At 39.1% G+C, this 18,698-nt stretch overlaps 1 protein-coding gene across 2 annotated transcripts in view; it reads right to left on the reverse strand.

Moving 5' to 3' along the window:
- GFM2 (GTP dependent ribosome recycling factor mitochondrial 2) overlaps nucleotides 1-18,484 on the reverse strand; it is a 20,476-nt gene extending 1,992 nt beyond the window's left edge. The window contains exons 1-22 of one of the 2 annotated variants that reach the window (XM_065662925.1): nucleotides 18,344-18,484; nucleotides 17,995-18,054; nucleotides 17,593-17,682; nucleotides 16,987-17,071; nucleotides 14,742-14,787; nucleotides 13,783-13,880; nucleotides 12,460-12,585; nucleotides 11,978-12,066; nucleotides 10,697-10,785; nucleotides 10,405-10,465; nucleotides 10,104-10,289; nucleotides 7,378-7,458; nucleotides 6,482-6,630; nucleotides 5,814-5,954; nucleotides 5,632-5,731; nucleotides 4,607-4,796; nucleotides 3,867-3,943; nucleotides 3,246-3,384; nucleotides 2,898-3,083; nucleotides 1,772-1,887; nucleotides 1,339-1,521; nucleotides 701-879 (exon numbers count right to left, since the gene is read on the reverse strand). In XM_065662925.1, the coding sequence (XP_065518997.1) occupies nucleotides 751-879; nucleotides 1,339-1,521; nucleotides 1,772-1,887; nucleotides 2,898-3,083; nucleotides 3,246-3,384; nucleotides 3,867-3,943; nucleotides 4,607-4,796; nucleotides 5,632-5,731; nucleotides 5,814-5,954; nucleotides 6,482-6,630; nucleotides 7,378-7,458; nucleotides 10,104-10,289; nucleotides 10,405-10,465; nucleotides 10,697-10,785; nucleotides 11,978-12,066; nucleotides 12,460-12,585; nucleotides 13,783-13,880; nucleotides 14,742-14,787; nucleotides 16,987-17,071; nucleotides 17,593-17,655 (2,334 nt within the window). In that variant the 5' untranslated portion in view covers nucleotides 17,656-17,682; nucleotides 17,995-18,054; nucleotides 18,344-18,484 and the 3' untranslated portion in view covers nucleotides 701-750. Of the gene's footprint in view, nucleotides 1-700; nucleotides 880-1,338; nucleotides 1,522-1,771; nucleotides 1,888-2,897; nucleotides 3,084-3,245; nucleotides 3,385-3,866; nucleotides 3,944-4,606; nucleotides 4,797-5,631; nucleotides 5,732-5,813; nucleotides 5,955-6,481; nucleotides 6,631-7,377; nucleotides 7,459-10,103; nucleotides 10,290-10,404; nucleotides 10,466-10,696; nucleotides 10,786-11,977; nucleotides 12,067-12,459; nucleotides 12,586-13,782; nucleotides 13,881-14,741; nucleotides 14,788-16,986; nucleotides 17,072-17,592; nucleotides 17,683-17,994; nucleotides 18,055-18,343 lie in introns of those variants that run through there. The other variant, XM_065662924.1, reaches the window with a different exon arrangement.
- Between the last annotated feature and the right edge of the window lie 214 nt (nucleotides 18,485-18,698).

An 18,698-nucleotide genomic window follows, 5' to 3' on the forward strand; every position in this document is an offset into this window, starting at 1 on the left:
AGCAACTCAGAGCCATTACAGCTTAAATCGCTCATTTCTAAAGGTCAACAAAAAAAATCGAAGGCAGAAGGTAGGGATCACTGTCCTAGGAGAACTCTGCCTTGTATTTTTTTGCACAGATACTACTGAATTTGCAGAAACACCCTTTGCACTTACTTGCTAAAGCAAACTTGGGTAGAAGTTACACCCAGTTCTGAACTCTGGTTCAAATTTGTTTCTAACAATATAGGAAGCCATACTTCCAGTTGTACTGCTTAAAATGCTTATTAATTGTATTTTTTTCAACTGAAGACAAGTCAAGATACAGACTGCCAAAACTGTAAAGTTATTTCACTTATGGCCATATAACTTGAGACTTACACTGAAGTAAGTAAACTTCAGGAACTTTACTTACTTCAGTAAGTAAACAGTCCTAATGGCATATTAAGGTGCACTTAGTGCTCACTTCTGTGAAGAGGATTTGCATCACTTCTCATTACAGATATCTGCAAGATAAGAATCTGCAAAGCAGCAAATTGTGGTTGCATATCTGGTTTAGCTGCTTTGCAATTACAAGGCTGTACTAGAAGAACATAGTCTCTTGAAAACTTCCTTGGACATTTAAAAGCAGTCTGTTCACGAGGCTGCTAATTCATCATTCACCACAACCAGCTGGTCCCACAAGAACATACTGGAGCATATAAATAGGCTTCTGAAAATATTTAAGAGGGAGGACAGAAAATACCTTTATTGTTCTACAGAGTAAAGCAGTCACACCAACCCCATCCTCCTCTGAAGCAGTGCACTTTGTTCTTGACTGTTCAGGGCTTGGTAACTGGCAAGCTCCAAAGTGAAGGTTGCTGAGCCTGATGTTAGAGAGCGCAAAACTGTTGAGTAGCCCTGGACAAAATGGAGAATATACATCGCTCAGTTTAGGATAATGGGAAGGTAAGTTAGCACAAAAGATGCTTAGGTGAGAGAAAGACAGAAGTATACTGCAACATACTAGTAAGTTAATTTTTTTAAATATTAGTGTATTAAAAGTGCAATATATTAATGAGTCAATCTAATACACTTATAAAAACACTTGGTCTCTGTAAAACCTGTTTGAGTAGTATTTACTAATTCTCTGACTTACAGTTGAAAACGTGCTGGTTTAACAATCTGAATCAGGCACAAAAACACTACTACTATATTTGTGGGCGCTTGCTTCAGACCTTCAGTAACTAAAATATTTTAACAACCATTCCAAACTTCTTCACCCATAACAACAGGAAAAGTGAGCTGAGTCCTAATTATTTTTAAGAATATAAAAAAAGACCAGATTTGTGTTTTAGCTTTAGTAAGAAAATCACATACCATCATTTCTGCTAGTGGAACAGTAGCAACCACAACTCTATTATCCTGACGACTCTGGATTTCCTGAACACTACCTCTCCGCTGTGCAAGGTCAGCAAGTGCTGCACTGAGGTGATCTTCACTTACTGTGATTTCTAGGTTCATTAAGGGCTCCAGTATTTGAATACCAGCTTTTTTCAAAGCCTACATGGGACAGAAGGAGAGTTGCATTGAAGCCTTTTGTGGTAGTTTGATTTTTTTTTTTAATAAGTACTTGCATAACTAGAGCTAACACTGCCTCCCACTTCCAAAAGCTATGAAGGCCCCAGTGAGGGCATTTCACTGCCAGAGAACAACAATTGCCAGATACACATTTTCCCAGTAATATATCCTGCTGCAGCATCGTACAGATGGCATCTGCCATCTTCTGCGGCAGCTTACAGTTTCATTGTACCTTTTGCACGCAACGGGAGATGCAGGCTGATAGCATTGTATGGGAGGTGTCAGGATGCAGTGTCAGTGATTGCACTGTCACATCTATATCCTGAACTGGGAATCCAAGCAAAGGCCCTAGGGAAAAAAAAGGGGGGGTGTATCACAAGAAAGAAAAAACCTTTTTAACTACAGGGTTAACTCAGTGATGAGGGACGAATCACAAGAGTAGGTTATCTCCCTTCAGCCCAGAACTCTCAACCACACCAAAAAACTGTATTAGACTGGATGGGAAGCCTGAGCCACATCTGAGAAAAAACACAAGAGTTTTTTCCTACAGAGAACATGGCCAGATCTATTTTATTTATTTATGAGCTTTCTAAGTACTTCATAGCATGAATTTTAGGCTGGAGATGGCACAATTCTGAAGTGTCTTCAGGGAGCATGAAAAAAGCACACAGTCAAGAACCATTCTACAACCAGAGATAAGACATGCTTTCCAACTCACCACAGCAATACCTAAAAACCACCTCATGCTGCTTCTTCTAGAGTCATTTGTGTTTATCAATTCACTGCATAGTAATTTTGCTATAAGGGAGAGTTCTTTGGCCACAATTTCTTAAATACTTTCTATTTTTAATCAAACATAAAGGATGCTTTTAGTCCTCTAGAAAACCTGTAGTTTGCAATTAGGTAAGGCTTTTTATTGTACCAGATTTAACGTATTTGAAAATAAAAAAAAAAAATATAAAAAAATCAGTAACTTTATTAAAGTGTGGTATGTACATGTTGGTCTCAGACCATTTTAGTTACATCACTGTGGTTTACATGATATCATAAAGTAAACACCTTATCTCTTACACCAAATTAAAAAGCAAGCCAAAAGAACCCCAAACTCAGTGTTGAGTGACTGAGAAGAAATAAACCATAAAACCAAAAGGCATGCTGTCTTCCATTCCTGGCACAAGGAAAAAATGTTTGGCAGTTTTTGTAGTAAAGGAAATACCAGAGTTTTCCCTTCCATCTGGTGCTACTAAGTACTATCTGTTAGTTTTCAAGCTACCAAGGAGTCTTTCCTCCTAGAAATGTAATAAATTGCTTCTTGCAGAAATGTCAGACCAGTATAGCTGTCATAAAACTTTCTTTACCTTGAATGCATGAATTTGTGATTCCATTTTCTATAGCTCCCTGGACTTCTTTGGGCAGTTCTTCAATGGCACCCACAGCATATTCAATGGCAGGTTTAGTGGTTGCTCTCTCCCCTAACCTAGGCCTCACCTCTAACTCTGCAGTTACAAAATGTCGTTTATCTCCTACTGTTTTGTCCAATACATCTGGGAGGGTTGGGGGGAGAAGAAAGAAAAAGAAGGTGAAACATCCCATTTGGAAATGACACTAATACATAAAATTCATCTGAAAGTCACTCATAAGAGCATGTAAAGTAAATCAAGTGCCAGAACCAGGAACGAGATGTTCCTTCCATTCACTTGTTTTACCTGTAGCTTGGGCAGCATTTAGGATTGTTTCTCTGTATGCTATTTGAAGAGGTCCCAAATAAGTCTCAATTCCATATTCACGTTTGATTCGGTCATGAATGATCTCTATATGTAGTTCTCCCATGCCACAAAGAACAGTCTAATAAGAAGAGAGTTAAGAGAGAAGAGGAAAACCATGCAAAACTCAGGTTTTAATATAAACTATTTACACAAGGACTTGCATGCTGGTAATAGTCTCTTAGAAATATTTTAAATGCCAGGGTGCCTACAGAGAAAACAGGACTGCTTTAGATCATCTGACATAAACACCGCATAAGTGACAGGGTAACTACCACTACTGTGACCACTATAAAAAAGGTTATTCAATAGTAACTCAAGCTTTTTTAAAATAGAGCTGTCACAAACACGCAGAGCACAGGATGACTTCCTCTCCTCTGTAAAGCACGAGTGCACAAGGCTCCATTTTAGTTTCATGCGCAGAACTTTGTAAATACATGTTATGAACAGCAAGTCCTTTCTATTCAAGAAAACCTCAGTATGTAAATGAACTAACTGAAGAGTGGTCTTGACAGTTCCAAAACAAAGCTTGGTTAAAGGCAGGCAATAGAAGATTCATCTTACTTGTCCTGTGTCAGGATCTAGCTTCACTTTTAAGCTTGGATCTTCACGCTGAAGGCAGCTCAATGCATTATCCAAGTCTGTACATAAACAAACATTATGTCTATAGAGACTTCAGTAATTTGAGAATCAAAATGAATGTCTAAACATCACTTTCTCATAAGGTCAAATCTTATTCTCCGAAGAAATCCAAAGGACACTAGAGAAGCACAGATTTTGGCAAAGTCAGCTCAAATTACAAGCAACTTGCAAATTCTGATTCTCTCTCAACAAATCAATTGCATGCTAAGGAGTACTTTCATTTGACCATTAAAAATGCTATTTTTGGAGTAGAATTTTGTACTTGTATGAAGAAAGAATGGAGCCTGTGCTTGATCAAGTCAGTAAAAAGTACTGCTCCCTATTTACAGATAAGAAAAATTGTCAACTAACTAAGCATGACAGTAGGAAATGAAAGTGCTTCAGTCTCTTCTGTCAGAATGAGGAACTACTATTTTTCTAGACACAAAATCTAGAAAAGTACTAGTACTGCTTGACATGGCAATAGGATATGGACATGTCCAGGATATGGACAACCATGATCTAAAATATATCATCCGTGCAAAACACCAAACAGGGCCTTATTGGATCACAGACTGATAAATCTGTGCAACTCATTCATGTCAACCAGGTGAGAATATGGTTATGCTCAAGTACCTCATCTGTAGAGTATCTTATCACATTCCTAGGTAGCTATGTTCTACCTTGTTGTTTGGCCATTGAAGGAGGTTCAATTGTACAGAAGAAGACAGGGTCAGGGATCTCCACGCCTGCCAGCAGAAGGCTCTCCATGTTACTGCTAGATCTTTTCTCTCCCCCAGCATCCCTTTCAGCTCGGCGTGCTGCCGCTACTGCTGAAGCCTTTGATGACACTATGGTATCTCCAGTGGCACTCTACAGATCAACACTCAGTCACCCAAAAGACACAGGACAGGGAAAGGAGGGAATATGGAAACACAAAACAAAAACCCCCAAACAACACCCCTCCCCCACAAACTAAAACCACAAACCCTTACCATTTCTCTTCCTCAAAACCACTTGTGCTAAACTCCACTTATACACTTATTTATAAACAATTATTGTAAACAATTACTCTTCAAATAACTAAAATAATATGTAAGAAGAAAATCTGTGATCAAATTTTGACTAACCTTTCTTTGTACAGTTCACTGCACTTTAAGTCTAACTTACCAGTCAAGATATAAAGCCACAAAGAACAGTACTGCTAAATTAAAATCTGCTTACGCATGACAAAGTTGATTACATTTAAAAAAATCTGTGCAAATAAGATCTATGCAGCCTGTTCAGACAACAAAACACTGAATTGCTAAACTAACAGAAGAAAGCTTGAAACAAACTTACTTGAACTTAAATTAAACTGTTGCTTTTGAGTAACTTATTTTAACATCACCCTCCTTCCCCAGAGGAGATCTCCCCATGACAATGTATTTGAAGAGCTACAATATACATCGAAGATCAGAACCCTACTAAAACACAACTTCAGTTTACATTCCTTCCCACATAATCAGTACTGCATCTCTGAGGTCAATTACTGACATCTGTACATTGTAATATTACATTTTAGGAGGAAGTACATGTACAAGTACTTCAAATAAAGCAAGTTTACATAAGTCACAATAACCAAGAACACTTCTGAGATAAACCACCACAGAAGTAGAAAGGACACTAGTAAAACAAGGTCCCTTACAAAATCAGTATTTTCCATTACCTGTTTCAACCCAACAGTAAGGGCAATGTTGCCAGGCATTAGTGATGGTATTTCAATCTGCTGATCAGCAAAAGGCAGTAGCAGTCGGCTCATTCTCTCCCTGAAAATGAAATTTTTGTATTACATGGGACTTTTAACAGATTTTCTAATGCTACATTAAGTCACACCTCTGTCTTACTCACGTGCAACTCTTGTTAATATTATAAACAGCTGACTGAGGTTTCAGTGAACCTGAGTAAACACGAATGAAAACTAGTGGTCCACGACATTTATCATGGAGAACTTTAAACGCTAGGGCACACAGGTCATCCTTGTACCATTGTCTGCAACATAAAAAGCAACAACAAAAACAATACTTGTAGGATTAATCCACTCAAACTCACAGTTACCTAAATTTCCACTCATTTAAGAAGCGACAGGTTTCTTACTGTAACAGAGGCAGAATTAACAAAAATCGTAATTTATATCAAAAAACGTTAACTCAAGCAATTTCAGCTCCAGCAGGATACACAAAGTATCACGTGGCTCAGCCAGCACTAAAGATGATTCCTAGACCCCAGTTTTGTAAAACGGCAGTATCCTGAGATTAAAAACAGACTTTAGAACTCCAAAGTGCAAGTCTGACAACTGGAAATAAATGCACACAATTCCGGTAAAATTGAGCAAAGAAGGGTCAGTACTCGGGTGTGTTTTTTATAGCTGCACATCTCTACTGTTATTTAATAAACAGAACCAGTACAAATTTTTAAAGATATGGATGCTTTGTTAATATTTTTCATTTCCTCCTTTTATGCTTTCCTACTATGCTATTCATGCTTTTTCCTGACCCTCCTTTCCTCCCTCTACTTACAGAAACTCATATGAACGCTCATTAGGCGCAGGCAGGTACATAGTAACAGCATCCAGTAATGGCTGCACTCCTTTGTTCTTCAGTGCACTGCCACAGAGTACAGGTACTGCTTTCTGAGCTAGCGTGACTCTGCGGATAGCAGACTGTAACTGCAAAGAAAGAATTAGTTTCTGTTAACATGTGAACTACAGTTTAGCCTTAAACTACATTCCAGCTATCAGATATGGCTAACAAATCCACAGAAGTTAAAAAGTGTGTCTGCAAATACAACAGCACTCATCCAAACTCCCGTCGCTGCTTTTAATGAGCTCCAAACCACAAACCAAACTGCTCAGGTTTCTAAACATTTCATGCAGATCTGCACCTGTTCTTGTTCTAACAGTCCTTTTCATTCAGAATGTTGTACCTCACCACTTTCAGCATGCAGGGTCTGAAGATCTAACCATTCATAGAAGCTAAGATGCTACTTTTGTTAGTAAAGGTCAGCAGCTCAGACATGTCCTGCACTGAGTCCACCTGGAAATTCCATTCACCTTTCTCTAAACTCCTTTGCAGCAGTCTAACTTTAAAAAAAAACCCAGACAAAACAACCACACAACCAAGCAGCCACCACTCCTGAACAAAGGTACCCTACTTTTAACATTGTGCCTAGCACGTCTAAGAATCATAGTTATTGCATTACTGTAAAAAGTTAAAGTACTAAGCTTGACTGTATTTTCCTAAATTCAGTGCTGTAAATTCGCTACAAAAGCTGATGTGATTTTTTTTGTTGTTGATAAAAAAGCACATCTGCAAAATCATCAGTTGCATGTACCAGAGGAATTTAAAAAACAGCACTTCAGGATAAGAATTAGCAAAAACTTGTTTATAAATAATGTAAATAATGTAAAAATTACCTTGTCTGCTGGTATTAAGTCCAAATTTTCACTGTATTCTCCTAGAACCAGTTCAGCAAATTCATCATCCAGATCTGCAACCTTCAACAGAATAGTTCATTTGGCATACAGCAGTCTCACAGACAAGTCACAAATCTTAGTTGTTCAGTATATATAGCTAAAGAGAGCAGGAACGAAGCCTTTAAAGACATCACAGATCATAAACTCAAACCATAGAAAAATATGGGAATGAAGGTTCCAAGAAAGTATGGGGATGAGGGTATTAACTTACAAAGCTGCTGTCAGGCAAAACATCAGTGGGAGAGAGAATGTTTGATCTCCCTGAAACTGAGAAAAACCTGCAGCCATATAGTGACAGCTATGCAGGGTATAACTGAATGTATTTCACATATGCAAACAGGCCAACGTCTGAAGTAAGCAGCAAGTAACCTTTGTGAGCTGGCCAAAACCAGACAAGCTTTCAGGGCATTTTAACATCCCTCATGTCAAAGGCTTGTAGGTCCAAGAGCTCACCTGTGTTTTCAAACTGTACCGCCAAGGCTGACAAATAAAACTACGCCTCCTTTGCACTGTCATAGGCCGAGGAAAAGCAACATGCAGGAAGGCATTTTGCCCCCTCTAGCGGCTACGATAGCAATTGAGCAAATACTGAAATGAACTCTTGATAAGCAATCAGAAATCTCATCAAGATAACGGTTAAAACATGAGAGATAAAGGAAAGTATATAAAAAAATATTTTTTGATAACTCAATTATCACACTAGTGGTGCACCCCCTCCTGCTTCAGGAAGAGCCCAGAAACCAAAGGTAAAGAGTCAAACACTGTTCTTGCAGTTTTCTATCCGACAGTACCCTTCCTAAGACAAGAGGCTGAGTAATAACACCTCAATCTAAAACCTGGAAGTTTTTAAAACCAGATTACGTACGTGTTTTGAACTCAGAGCAATATAAAATGGATCTCCCCAATTTTGATGCATCAAATGAAACTGAAAGCCTCGCACCATCTGTTTATGCATTTGCACAGTGTTATTCGAAGTTGTATGGAGGGCAGCCCTTTCAGCAAAATGGACTGCTATCCAAGAAAAACACAGTTGTTAACCTCCAACGTTTTTGCCTATAAAAATATGCACTGAAATGTAATCACTACCACACTTCTACACTGCATACAAGCAAACTGAATGTAATAAAAAAAATACCTTTTTAGTTGGAGACAAGACTTGCTTAGTTTCTCAAGTACAATCAAATTTTCCAGTATCATTATATAAATGACACAAAATAACGTGGGACCTTAAAATTCTGCCTGAGGGGAGAATAAGAACACTCTGGACAAACTATTTCACATGCTCTGTGCTGCTCAACAGGCACGTTACTCTTTCACTTCCATTAATTCTTCCATTCTTCACCCTTTCTAAACTGTCAAAATGTGCTTATCAAGTAGATCAGGTTTCTATTATCTTACCTTCACACTATGACAATCTAGTTAAAGAAATATTTATACTGTCTTTTCTCCTCTCTCCCACAGACTTTTCTGGATAGATCTAAACCTAGATTTTTATTGTGAGATTCAGCTGTGCCTAATACAGTATTTAGTGTCATTTTGACCAGCCTGTAACATCCCATCCAGCTTCTAGCTACACTCCAGAAAGGCACAGATATGCCGCAGGTTCTGGGTCATATCTGTCAGGCCTCATGCAAATGACGGCATCTGAGACAATGCAAGATGCCATGTTAGCCAACTGAATGCTAAATTTAGTATCTGGTTTCTCCAGTTCCCCATTTATTAAGCAGGGATCATTTTCCATTTTGTGCACATATTGTAGAACCAGGGAGTTCAACTATCTGTATTCAGCATGTTTTTGCCATTCCATATTGATGTTTCCAATGTGCAGCAAATGTCTTTGACAGACAGAAAGGAAGTGAAGAAAATCTGAAATTAGTTCAGTAAGGACAAATGCAGAATCTTGCACCTGGGACAGAACAAATCCATTCATTGATACATAGCAGGGATCAACTAGCCAGGAAACAGCTCTGCAGAAGTCAACCAGAAGGTCCTGATGGACAAGTGAGCATGAGGCAGCAGCATCCCCTTTCAGTGACAAAGGCTAACTGCACACCAGGCTGGAGCACTAAGAGCACGGCCAGTGGATCAGGGCAAAAGGTTAGTACCCTCTACCATGTACTTGTGAAGCTGCATCTGAAACATTGTCAGTTTTTAGGTTCCCCCGCAAAAAAGAGACTGGCAAACTGCAGCAAGTCCAGTGGAAAAGCACTCAGGTGGCTGGACTGCAGCCAGGGCTCAGAGAGATGGGTCTGTCTAACTTGGAGAGGCTAAGGCAGGATGCAAGTGCTGCCTCTTACTACTTGTAATGGTGGGGTGGTGGGCCTGCTTCAGGAAAAACAGAGCCAGAGTCTTCTCACAGGTACACAAGGAAAGAACAAGTGTCACTGTCACAGGCTGCAACACGGTAAATTCCCACTGGATAAAAGAAATAATGTTCTACTACAAGAATGACTGAGCACTGGAAGGCTGCTTAGACAGCTTGCAATGACCATCCTTAGGGATGTGAAAACTCAACTCAAGAAGACCTGAGAAACCTGATCTAGCACTGAAGTTAGGCCTGCTTTGAGCAGGTCAGGAAACACCTCCAAAGGTCCCTTTCATGCTATTTTTGTTACTGGTCTAAATAACGGGTTTAAATATATTATATATTTACTTTAGAACTTTACTTGTTCTATTAAAGTATTTCTGGCATCCTGGACTTCTTGGAACAGGTTGGGATCATCGGCCTCCAGCAGCAGCTTTTGCTCAAAATTTTTTCCATCATCCAAATCAGAAGTAGGTTTCCAAATTATTTGTTCCTTAGTGACCACATCAACCAGTCCTCTGAAGGTCTTGGCTTCCCCAATGGGCAACTGCAAATAGAGCAGAGATTTTAGACAGCTGCAAAGCACTAAGAAAGCAGGCCTATTCAAAAGAAAGCAGGCCTATTCAAAAGAAAGCAAGTAAGCATTTAATATCTAAGCATACCTGTAAAAGCAAAGGTTTTGTCTTCAACTTTTGTTTGATACTCTCAACAGCGTATGTAAAACTATGTAAAGAAAAAACCAAAAACTAAGTTACACAGAACATAGAAAAATCAGTTTATCATTCCTTATTTACTGCAAAAATTAAATAAAAATATGCACCTGTGTAACCAAAGATACATATAATAAATATTAATATAACTGCCTTACTCTATATTCAACAGAAAAACTTTAACTGGATTAGATACATTCTCTTTCAAGATTTTTAGCAATGATTAAAGTAACTGTCCAAATACCTTGCCCTGCTTTTGTCCATCTTGTTCAAAAAGCATATTCGTGGTATCTGATGTTTATCTGCTTGTCTCCACACTGTCAGAGTTTGGGCCTAAAGCAAAATGGAAACATTAGTGCTGACAGCTGAACTATATATTCCCCAGTATCACTGAGGGACCAAGTTCAGAGTACAGGAGGAAACTGTGCTGAAAGCGCTGCAACAACCCCATATCCACCAGCACAGATGAACTCCACAAGCAGCTTTGCTCATCTCATCTCTCAGCTATCATTATTCCCCCTCCCTTGCTAAGGGCACACAGGCATATGGGAAGGCAACATGGAGAGAAACTAAGCCTTACAATGGATATATATGGAAAGAACTCAGTAATGTAGAGGCTTTATTGATAAGCTACTTAAGCACACACAGACAAGCATTTCTGTGGCTACACAAACAACAATAAAAACTGCTGTGGTTTTGGCTATTAATTTGTGTACTGCTGAGCCATTTACGATATACACTTTTGTTTTAAAGTTAAAACAGGCATACATGAAAATCAGTTCAGATTCAGAAATAGTCTCTTACCAATACATGGAAATTGTGCAAGAATTTCCTACACAGTTTCAGAAAAAACACAAGCAGATCTAATTGGTTTGTTGTTGGGTGCAGGTGCTGTTATGCAGTTCAGGTTCACGTATGATGGCACCTAAATGCTTTCCAGCAGCAAGTCAAATCATGTGATTCAGACTGATCAAGAAGAGCTCCCTCATCAAGAAAAAAGGCATCTCCCATGGAACACAGCAATTTTACAACACGTAACTTATCTATAGGACTGAACTACTCAAATATCCCATGCTATAATGTCAAATTCCAGTCTGTCTCCACCTTTTCCGTACTACGCCTCAAAAGGCATGTTAAACAGGCCACTGGGGAGTGAGAAATTCTCTATGAAAATTATTTTCTTTTCTACATGACAACTGAAAATGAGAAATGTACAGGTATTAATTTCTTTCCACTGGTGGAGTTAGGAAGAAGCATTCACCTCAAAGTTTGCACAGCACAGCAACAAAATAACCACCCCAGCAGATACTAAAGCAAATTCCACTTAGTTTGTCCCTTATTAACATGGAAATACCTGTACACTGAAGGACTTTAAAGCACAGCTTCCCGAACCTGAATTTTGATCAAAGCATCAAAAGAGATAATGCAGAGCAACATCTCTGTACTACTTATTATTTCAGTCTAAGTCATTAGAAAAAAAACCAAACACCAAAAACAAACCCCCACAAAAATGGGTTATTTTTACCTCAACACCAGCTGAAGCATCAAATACCGCTACTGCTCCATCCAGGACTCTTAAACAACGCTCAACTTCCACTGTAAAGTCCACATGACCTAACAAACAAACTTCCTTTTATACCATCATAATTCAAACTGGTAACATCAACAGGTGATTACATTTAAAATTTCTTTTAATCATATCAAAACAGCCCTGTCTTCACTTGCAGAGAAATCCACCATCAGTCCTTGAAAGACACAAGATTGTTACATTGCAATCTCAGAACTGAGAGCAATGTAATGTGAAAATGTCTGGCCTCACTTTGAACAAGCTTGATTAGGCACCATTAAACAATAATTAGCCAACACTGAATGGAGCTCAGTATTGGCCTTTTTACTGATGCAATTAAACCAATTAAATATTGCACCATATTTAAAACTAAGACACTATACAACAACCCGCCTAATCTACTCTTCCCTGGTAATATGTGTACTGCTGAAGTGCAGTACCTGGGGTGTCAATCAAGTTGATTCTGTAGTCCTTCCAGTCAAAAGTAACAGCAGCAGACTGAATGGTAATACCACGTTCTCGCTCCTGTACCATAAAATCTGTCACTGTATCCCCATCATCAACATCTGTGAACAGAAAGCAGGATTATAGCTGGTAGATAAATAATCCAAAATCTGAAATTGTCAGCTGATGAGATGCCAAGAGAGATTTGGAAATACTGTCCCTTTTATATATGTATAAATGATGAAAACTAGCCTTTTCCAGAAAATGGTCATGTCAGCTAATTTAAGCAGGCTCCCTTTCCAGGGAACAAATGCTCAGTAAATTAAAGGCAAGCGATTCCAGCAACCTTTTTGTTGTTCTTAATCCTAGTAACACCACACTAAAGTGAAATCCAAAACCATGAACAAACTACAGCTAAAAAAAACCAAACAAAAAAACCCCACCAAAAAAACACCACAAAAAAAAATATTAAAAAACAAACAAACAAACAAAACCCCACAAAAAAACCCCAAAACCGACAAATAAACAAAACAAAACAAAACAAAAAAATCCCAACCCAAACCAGCTGCACCCATTGTATGGAATGCGACTTACATTTTAAAACTTACTAATTACAAGGTAATTAAGTTAAAACTAAATTTAACTGGAATTCTGCCCTCCCACAACACCCAGAACAAAGAGGAGGTTGTGGTTGCGTTGGTTTTGGTTTTTGGTTTGGTTTTGGGTTTTTTTGGTTTCTTTTTTTGGGGGAAGGGGTTGTTTTGGGTTTTTTTTTATAAAAAAGAAGCAGTTCCACATTTTTAAACAAGCAGGAAGCAGACCACCAAGTTGCACTGCTCCATAAGCCTAACATCTACCATTCTCATACACAGTAGAAAATGGGGAATTATATTTAAAAGGCCAAAAAGTAGCACAAATGGAGGCTTGTGTGACTCTTCTAATCTTTAAGAATTCTGTGAGAATTGCTGATGCATGGAATTCTTCCTGTGCTGTGGCTTTCAACAGAAATGGTTACTTTTTGTTAACCTGGTTTCTTTATAGGTCAAACCAGAACTGAAAACCCAGCTTACTAGAACAGGTGATGAGCATCAAGTAAAACAAGGAGATCCTTTAATTATATGTTGAATAAAACATAGTCCAACAAAAGTAAAATATGAACCTATGATCTCTCTCAGTACAACTGCCTTTGAACATAATGAAATGTGCATTAGAATCTCATTATACTCCAGCACAGCTTTGGAATATACTCTACCAGTAACCTCTAACTGCACTGCAAGTTACTGTATACTATTAAATGACATTCAGAAAGTATTTCTAACCTCCAAGGGTTCTTATGTATCCAGAATAATACAGCATTCTCTCTGTTGTGGTAGTCTTCCCTGCATCAATGTGGGCCATAATGCCAATGTTTCGGATTCTGCATAAAGGGAAAACATTGCTTTTACTGTGGCAATTTTTTACTCCACGATAATGTTATCTGCATAAGCAATTAATATTCACTCAGAATAGCACACCAGATTAATAACATTTTATTTCTGCTGCATATTTGAGACAGTGTGCTTTCTGAAACAGAAGCAGCCCCTCCACCATCTCCTCCATTCCAACCAGTAACCCTTGATGCCTGAAACGATCCATCATATACATACCCTTTGCACCCCAAATATAGCACCCAAATTCCCATGAAGTTGTCCTTGATTCAATTCAGCAAAGTCTTTCTTTCTGAAGTAACTCACCAGTAACTTCCAAAGTTGCTTCACTAGTTCAGTCCATTACAGGCTTGCCATCAGCCCCCATAATCACTGTTAATGCTAGCTGAATTCGCCCTCTGGACAGTAATAGTCTTCTAAGGGAAATTCACCCCCAAGCCATTCTTTTGGCAGCTCACCCCCTAATTACCTTGCCCTCCTTACTAAGGCCCTCATCTAACACAGCTGAGTGATCCCGTGAACACAAAGTTCCCTGCCCACAGCCACTGTCTAGATCCCACAACATCCCTTACCCCTCGTCAGCTTCCTGCACCCATCCTGGATTTGGAGGTTCCCTAAGAGCCCAGTTCTGGTTCCGATGATGTAAAAAAGAGGCAGCCCAAGACCGCTTTGACACCAACAACCACGCCATGTTGAAATGTCAGAAGAGTAAGGTAAATGAATACTAACTTCAATGTAGAACACGCATATGAACTACGCAGGTGATGGGCATAGCAACAACCCATGAGTTTTCATCACATCAATTGCTCTGACTGCCAGTTACATCCAAAAAAGAAGCTAGCTTGACGTACCTGGATATATGAGGATTAATAACAGAACGCAGAGACTTAACATCCCCTAGAGACAAACAAAACAGTTTTTAAGACTCATCTCAATGTAGAAATTATTCCAACAAAATTAAATATATTTAAGAAATCTCCGAAAAACTTATTAAAACAAAGATTTGGATTCAGATTTCTACAGATACATATTTTCAACAAATTACTCTCTTGCTCTTCCAAAAAAACCCAACAAAACTCTTCAAAACAGGTGTAATTCAGAAACAAAAGGAAAAAGCCAACACATAGCAGTATCACCAGCGCAGCAAAATCTTACTCTGCAGAAGCAATAACAAAACATGTCACAGTTCAACAACTGTAATGCTGACATTCATCTGAACCAGCTATTAGCAAATTTCAAAAGTCATTTCTCCTTTAAACGCTGAAGCTAGACAGCATAATCCTTCAGAAGTAAACACAAACTGACCTACGCTAAGCAAACATGGGAGTGAGTTTTACATTAGTGTTTTCTTAAAAAGTATTTCCTCTCTCACACCCCATTTAGTTGGAAAATAAGCTGCAGGTGTGGGTGATGGGATAGAAATAGCTAACAAAATGGATCCAGGAGTTATCGTCCTGGTCCAGCTTAAGCCCTGGGAACGGTAAAGAAAATACCAGGTACTGCTGCCCTGGTCCAGCTTAAGCCTTGGGAACCGTGAAGAAAACACCAGATGTTAATGCCCTGGTCAGCCTAAGCCTTGGGAACTGTAAAGAGAACAATGAAGGATAAAGATCGGTTAGCAAAACAAAGCAGGCAGCTTGCAACATAAAGCTGGATGTGCACCTCAAAGACAGACCAAACTGAATATTTGTAACCCTTAGTAGTTTTGCTAAATTAGAATGATGAGGGAGTAAAAGAGTGGAAAGTTATTGCTTAGCACTTAGTAGACTATAAAAGGGATGCAACATGCGAAATAAAGGTTTTTAGATTTCACCAGAACTGGAGTCCGTCATTGATATGCAACAGCCAGGCTATATTTTTATGAGACTAATCCATAATCCAGTTACTTAAGTCATTTGTGTTTCAGAAAGGTGTCCTCCTACTTTATTGTACCTTTAGTAGACCAAACTGAACTCAACAATATTTAAAATAACATTCCTTCACCATATACAACAGATCATCGCTCTTACCAGAGACACATTAAGGAGGCATCTTAAAGGTTAACACTTTGATGAGAAGAAAGACTGATGTTAGGAGAAGCATGGTTATCAGGCTGGAAACTCACCAACACCTACCACCACCCTAAATAAAACCTGCAAATAACACTTCCTTTTACCCTCCAGTTTCTAACATAGCCCATAAATAACACATTAGTACATTGCAGATTTCTTGCTTGCCTAAGTCATGATACCTTCTTGTGTATGGAATGAAGCTCTGGCTCCATGTGACACACTGAGATACTCAGCACAGCAAAACAGGACATAAATACAGTAGCCAGCAATGACATTGCAGAAACAACTACAGAAAAACAGTAATACATGGAAACTGAGACTGTGCTGACATTAGCTATTAAGAGTAAGTCTTCCTCTCAGGTATCTGACTGTAGGTTAAAAGCTTTTGCTAAGACAGACAGCGCTGAATTCATTGACATTTTGTTTTTAAAGAAGCTGGTTACCCACCAGTAACCAATATTTTCTTCCCATCTCCACCCTGCTGCAAAGAAAGTGTAGAAAAAGAGGCCCGTACTATAACAGTAGCTTCTTTCAATTGATTTCCATTCAGTCTCAGGGTAGCTACTCAAAAAATAGAAAAAAATCCTTTTAACTGAATTTCTGTTTTCCAAGTATCTTATTCTTTTTACTCTCTTTTATCCTGAAAAGAAAATACATTAATGATAACGTAAAACTTCATTTAATCAGGTTCCTGTCTTTGTCCCCTTGCCCAACATGCTGGTTATCATCAGTTACTTGATAACCAATTAGTACTTCAGGCAACTGGACAGGAGTTCCAGCACACTTCAAAACTGACCTGACTTCTTATACATCTGTATCTTTCCTTATTATTATTTTCTAAAAGCTTTATACCATACATCTACTGAGAAAAGAGCAGCAATAGAAAACACTTCAGTCCTTGAAACTTTAAACTGCTTTCATTGTGCTTCATACACCAAATTCGATAGATAGTGACCAAAAGAATTCAGTAAAACACAATACAGAAAGTATTCTTACTCATTTGTGGAGTAACACTTACTATTAAGAAAATAATTTAAACTTATACCTGGTGGAGAACTGTAGCTTCTTAGACAGCATTTTTGCTGTACCACACTTATGACTCCCATTTTTGTGTTCCCGAAATACATGTGCTTAAAAGGGAGAAAAAAATAATACAGAATGTTTATCATTATAAAGAATACTTTGTAGCTACATATTTGCCTGTAGAAAAATAAACTAAAAAACCCCAAACACCTATAGGATTGGATACTCTTGCTGGCTACTTAGACAAGTGTAAAATACCAGATATTTGGAAGTAGAAGCATGAAGATAGTAGCACTGAGATTTAAATCAAGTCCAACCCCAATATTATTTTGCAAGTCTAGTAAAAATCTATGATAGCATCAAAACGTGCTGGTAGCCACTATATTTTAAACAGGTCTAATTATTGACGTAAATAATATAAACTTAACAATGACAAATGCCAGGTAGTCAAAATCACAGATAACTAGAAAAGTTTACAGAAAAATTATAAATCCAGCTTCCACCCTCTGACATCTGTCACACCTGATTCCAACATGAAATTACGCATTCTGTTCGCAGTTTGCTCACACTAACCTAAATATTTTGTTTGCTCACAGATTAAGTAACAAAATTTGGGAAAAAAGTGTACCTCACTGCACAAACTTGATGACTTCAATGTGTTCACTGAAAATTTCCTTGTAATTCTCAACATCCTGGCTCCCGTTTCTAAAGCTGTTCCCTGCCAACATAAGTAAACATTACACAAAATGCTTATGACAACAAATGGGCAACTGTATTACTTCCATATAGATTAAATATGAAATTTCACTGTTTAAGTTGTACCATGTTACTATTCTTCAGGTTACTGCTTTGCAGATTAAATAGATTTTATCACCTGTAAAAAGCTAACAGATTTTACGTAATTTAAGTCATCTACATCATTAAGCTTTAAAAATGAAGCATAAAAGCATGTCCACAAACCCTAATACATGTCATAAGGAAATTAGCAAACAGTAAAGCAGAAAAATTAACATCAAGAGTTCACACTCACACTCAGATAAGCTCCAGGGTATGGGTTACAGATCTGTGAAGTGCAAATAGCTCTTCTGATCTAGAAGGGACAGGGGATGGGCAAGAAAAAGTACCCATTTGGGACAAAAAAAAAAAAAAAAAAAAAGAAAAAAAGCTTAATATTAACCACCGTGCGTTTTTAAACATCGCCCAAACCACTGTGACACAGAGCCCCAAACCAGCAGCTTCAGCAGCATTCCCAGCTGGCTGCTGCTTGTTTACGAAAACACCAACATCCAGTTCCAGTGGCTTTACGCTTCGTGGCAGTCCCACAGCAAAGAGAAACAGCCTGAAGTGCAGGCTCGCTTGCACACGCACCCCCGCCTTACCTTGCGAGCCACACAGTGGCCCTCCCGAGCCGCAGCCGCAGCCGCAGGGCGCCGTGCCCTCAGGCCGCCGTCGGGCCGGACGGCAGCTGCCCGGCGGCGCTCCGCTCCCGGCCGCCTTCCTCGGCAGGCCCTGCCTCCGCACGAACCGCTTTAACACGCGGAAGCCCGGCCTTGCGCCGAGAGCCCATGCCGGGCCGGGACCGACGCCATACCGCCGGAAGGCGCGCTCCTCTTTCCTTCCCCCGCCACCAAACCGCCCTCCCGCGGTTCCGCCGTCCTGCCCCGACCCGGCAGGCCCAACCTGTGCAGACAGCACTGCCCCGGTCTCCGCCGCCCCGTTTCCCTCTCCTCTGGC

Source organism: Lathamus discolor, chromosome Z, assembly GCF_037157495.1.
Source record: "Lathamus discolor isolate bLatDis1 chromosome Z, bLatDis1.hap1, whole genome shotgun sequence".
NCBI lineage: Eukaryota > Metazoa > Chordata > Aves > Psittaciformes > Psittacidae > Lathamus > Lathamus discolor.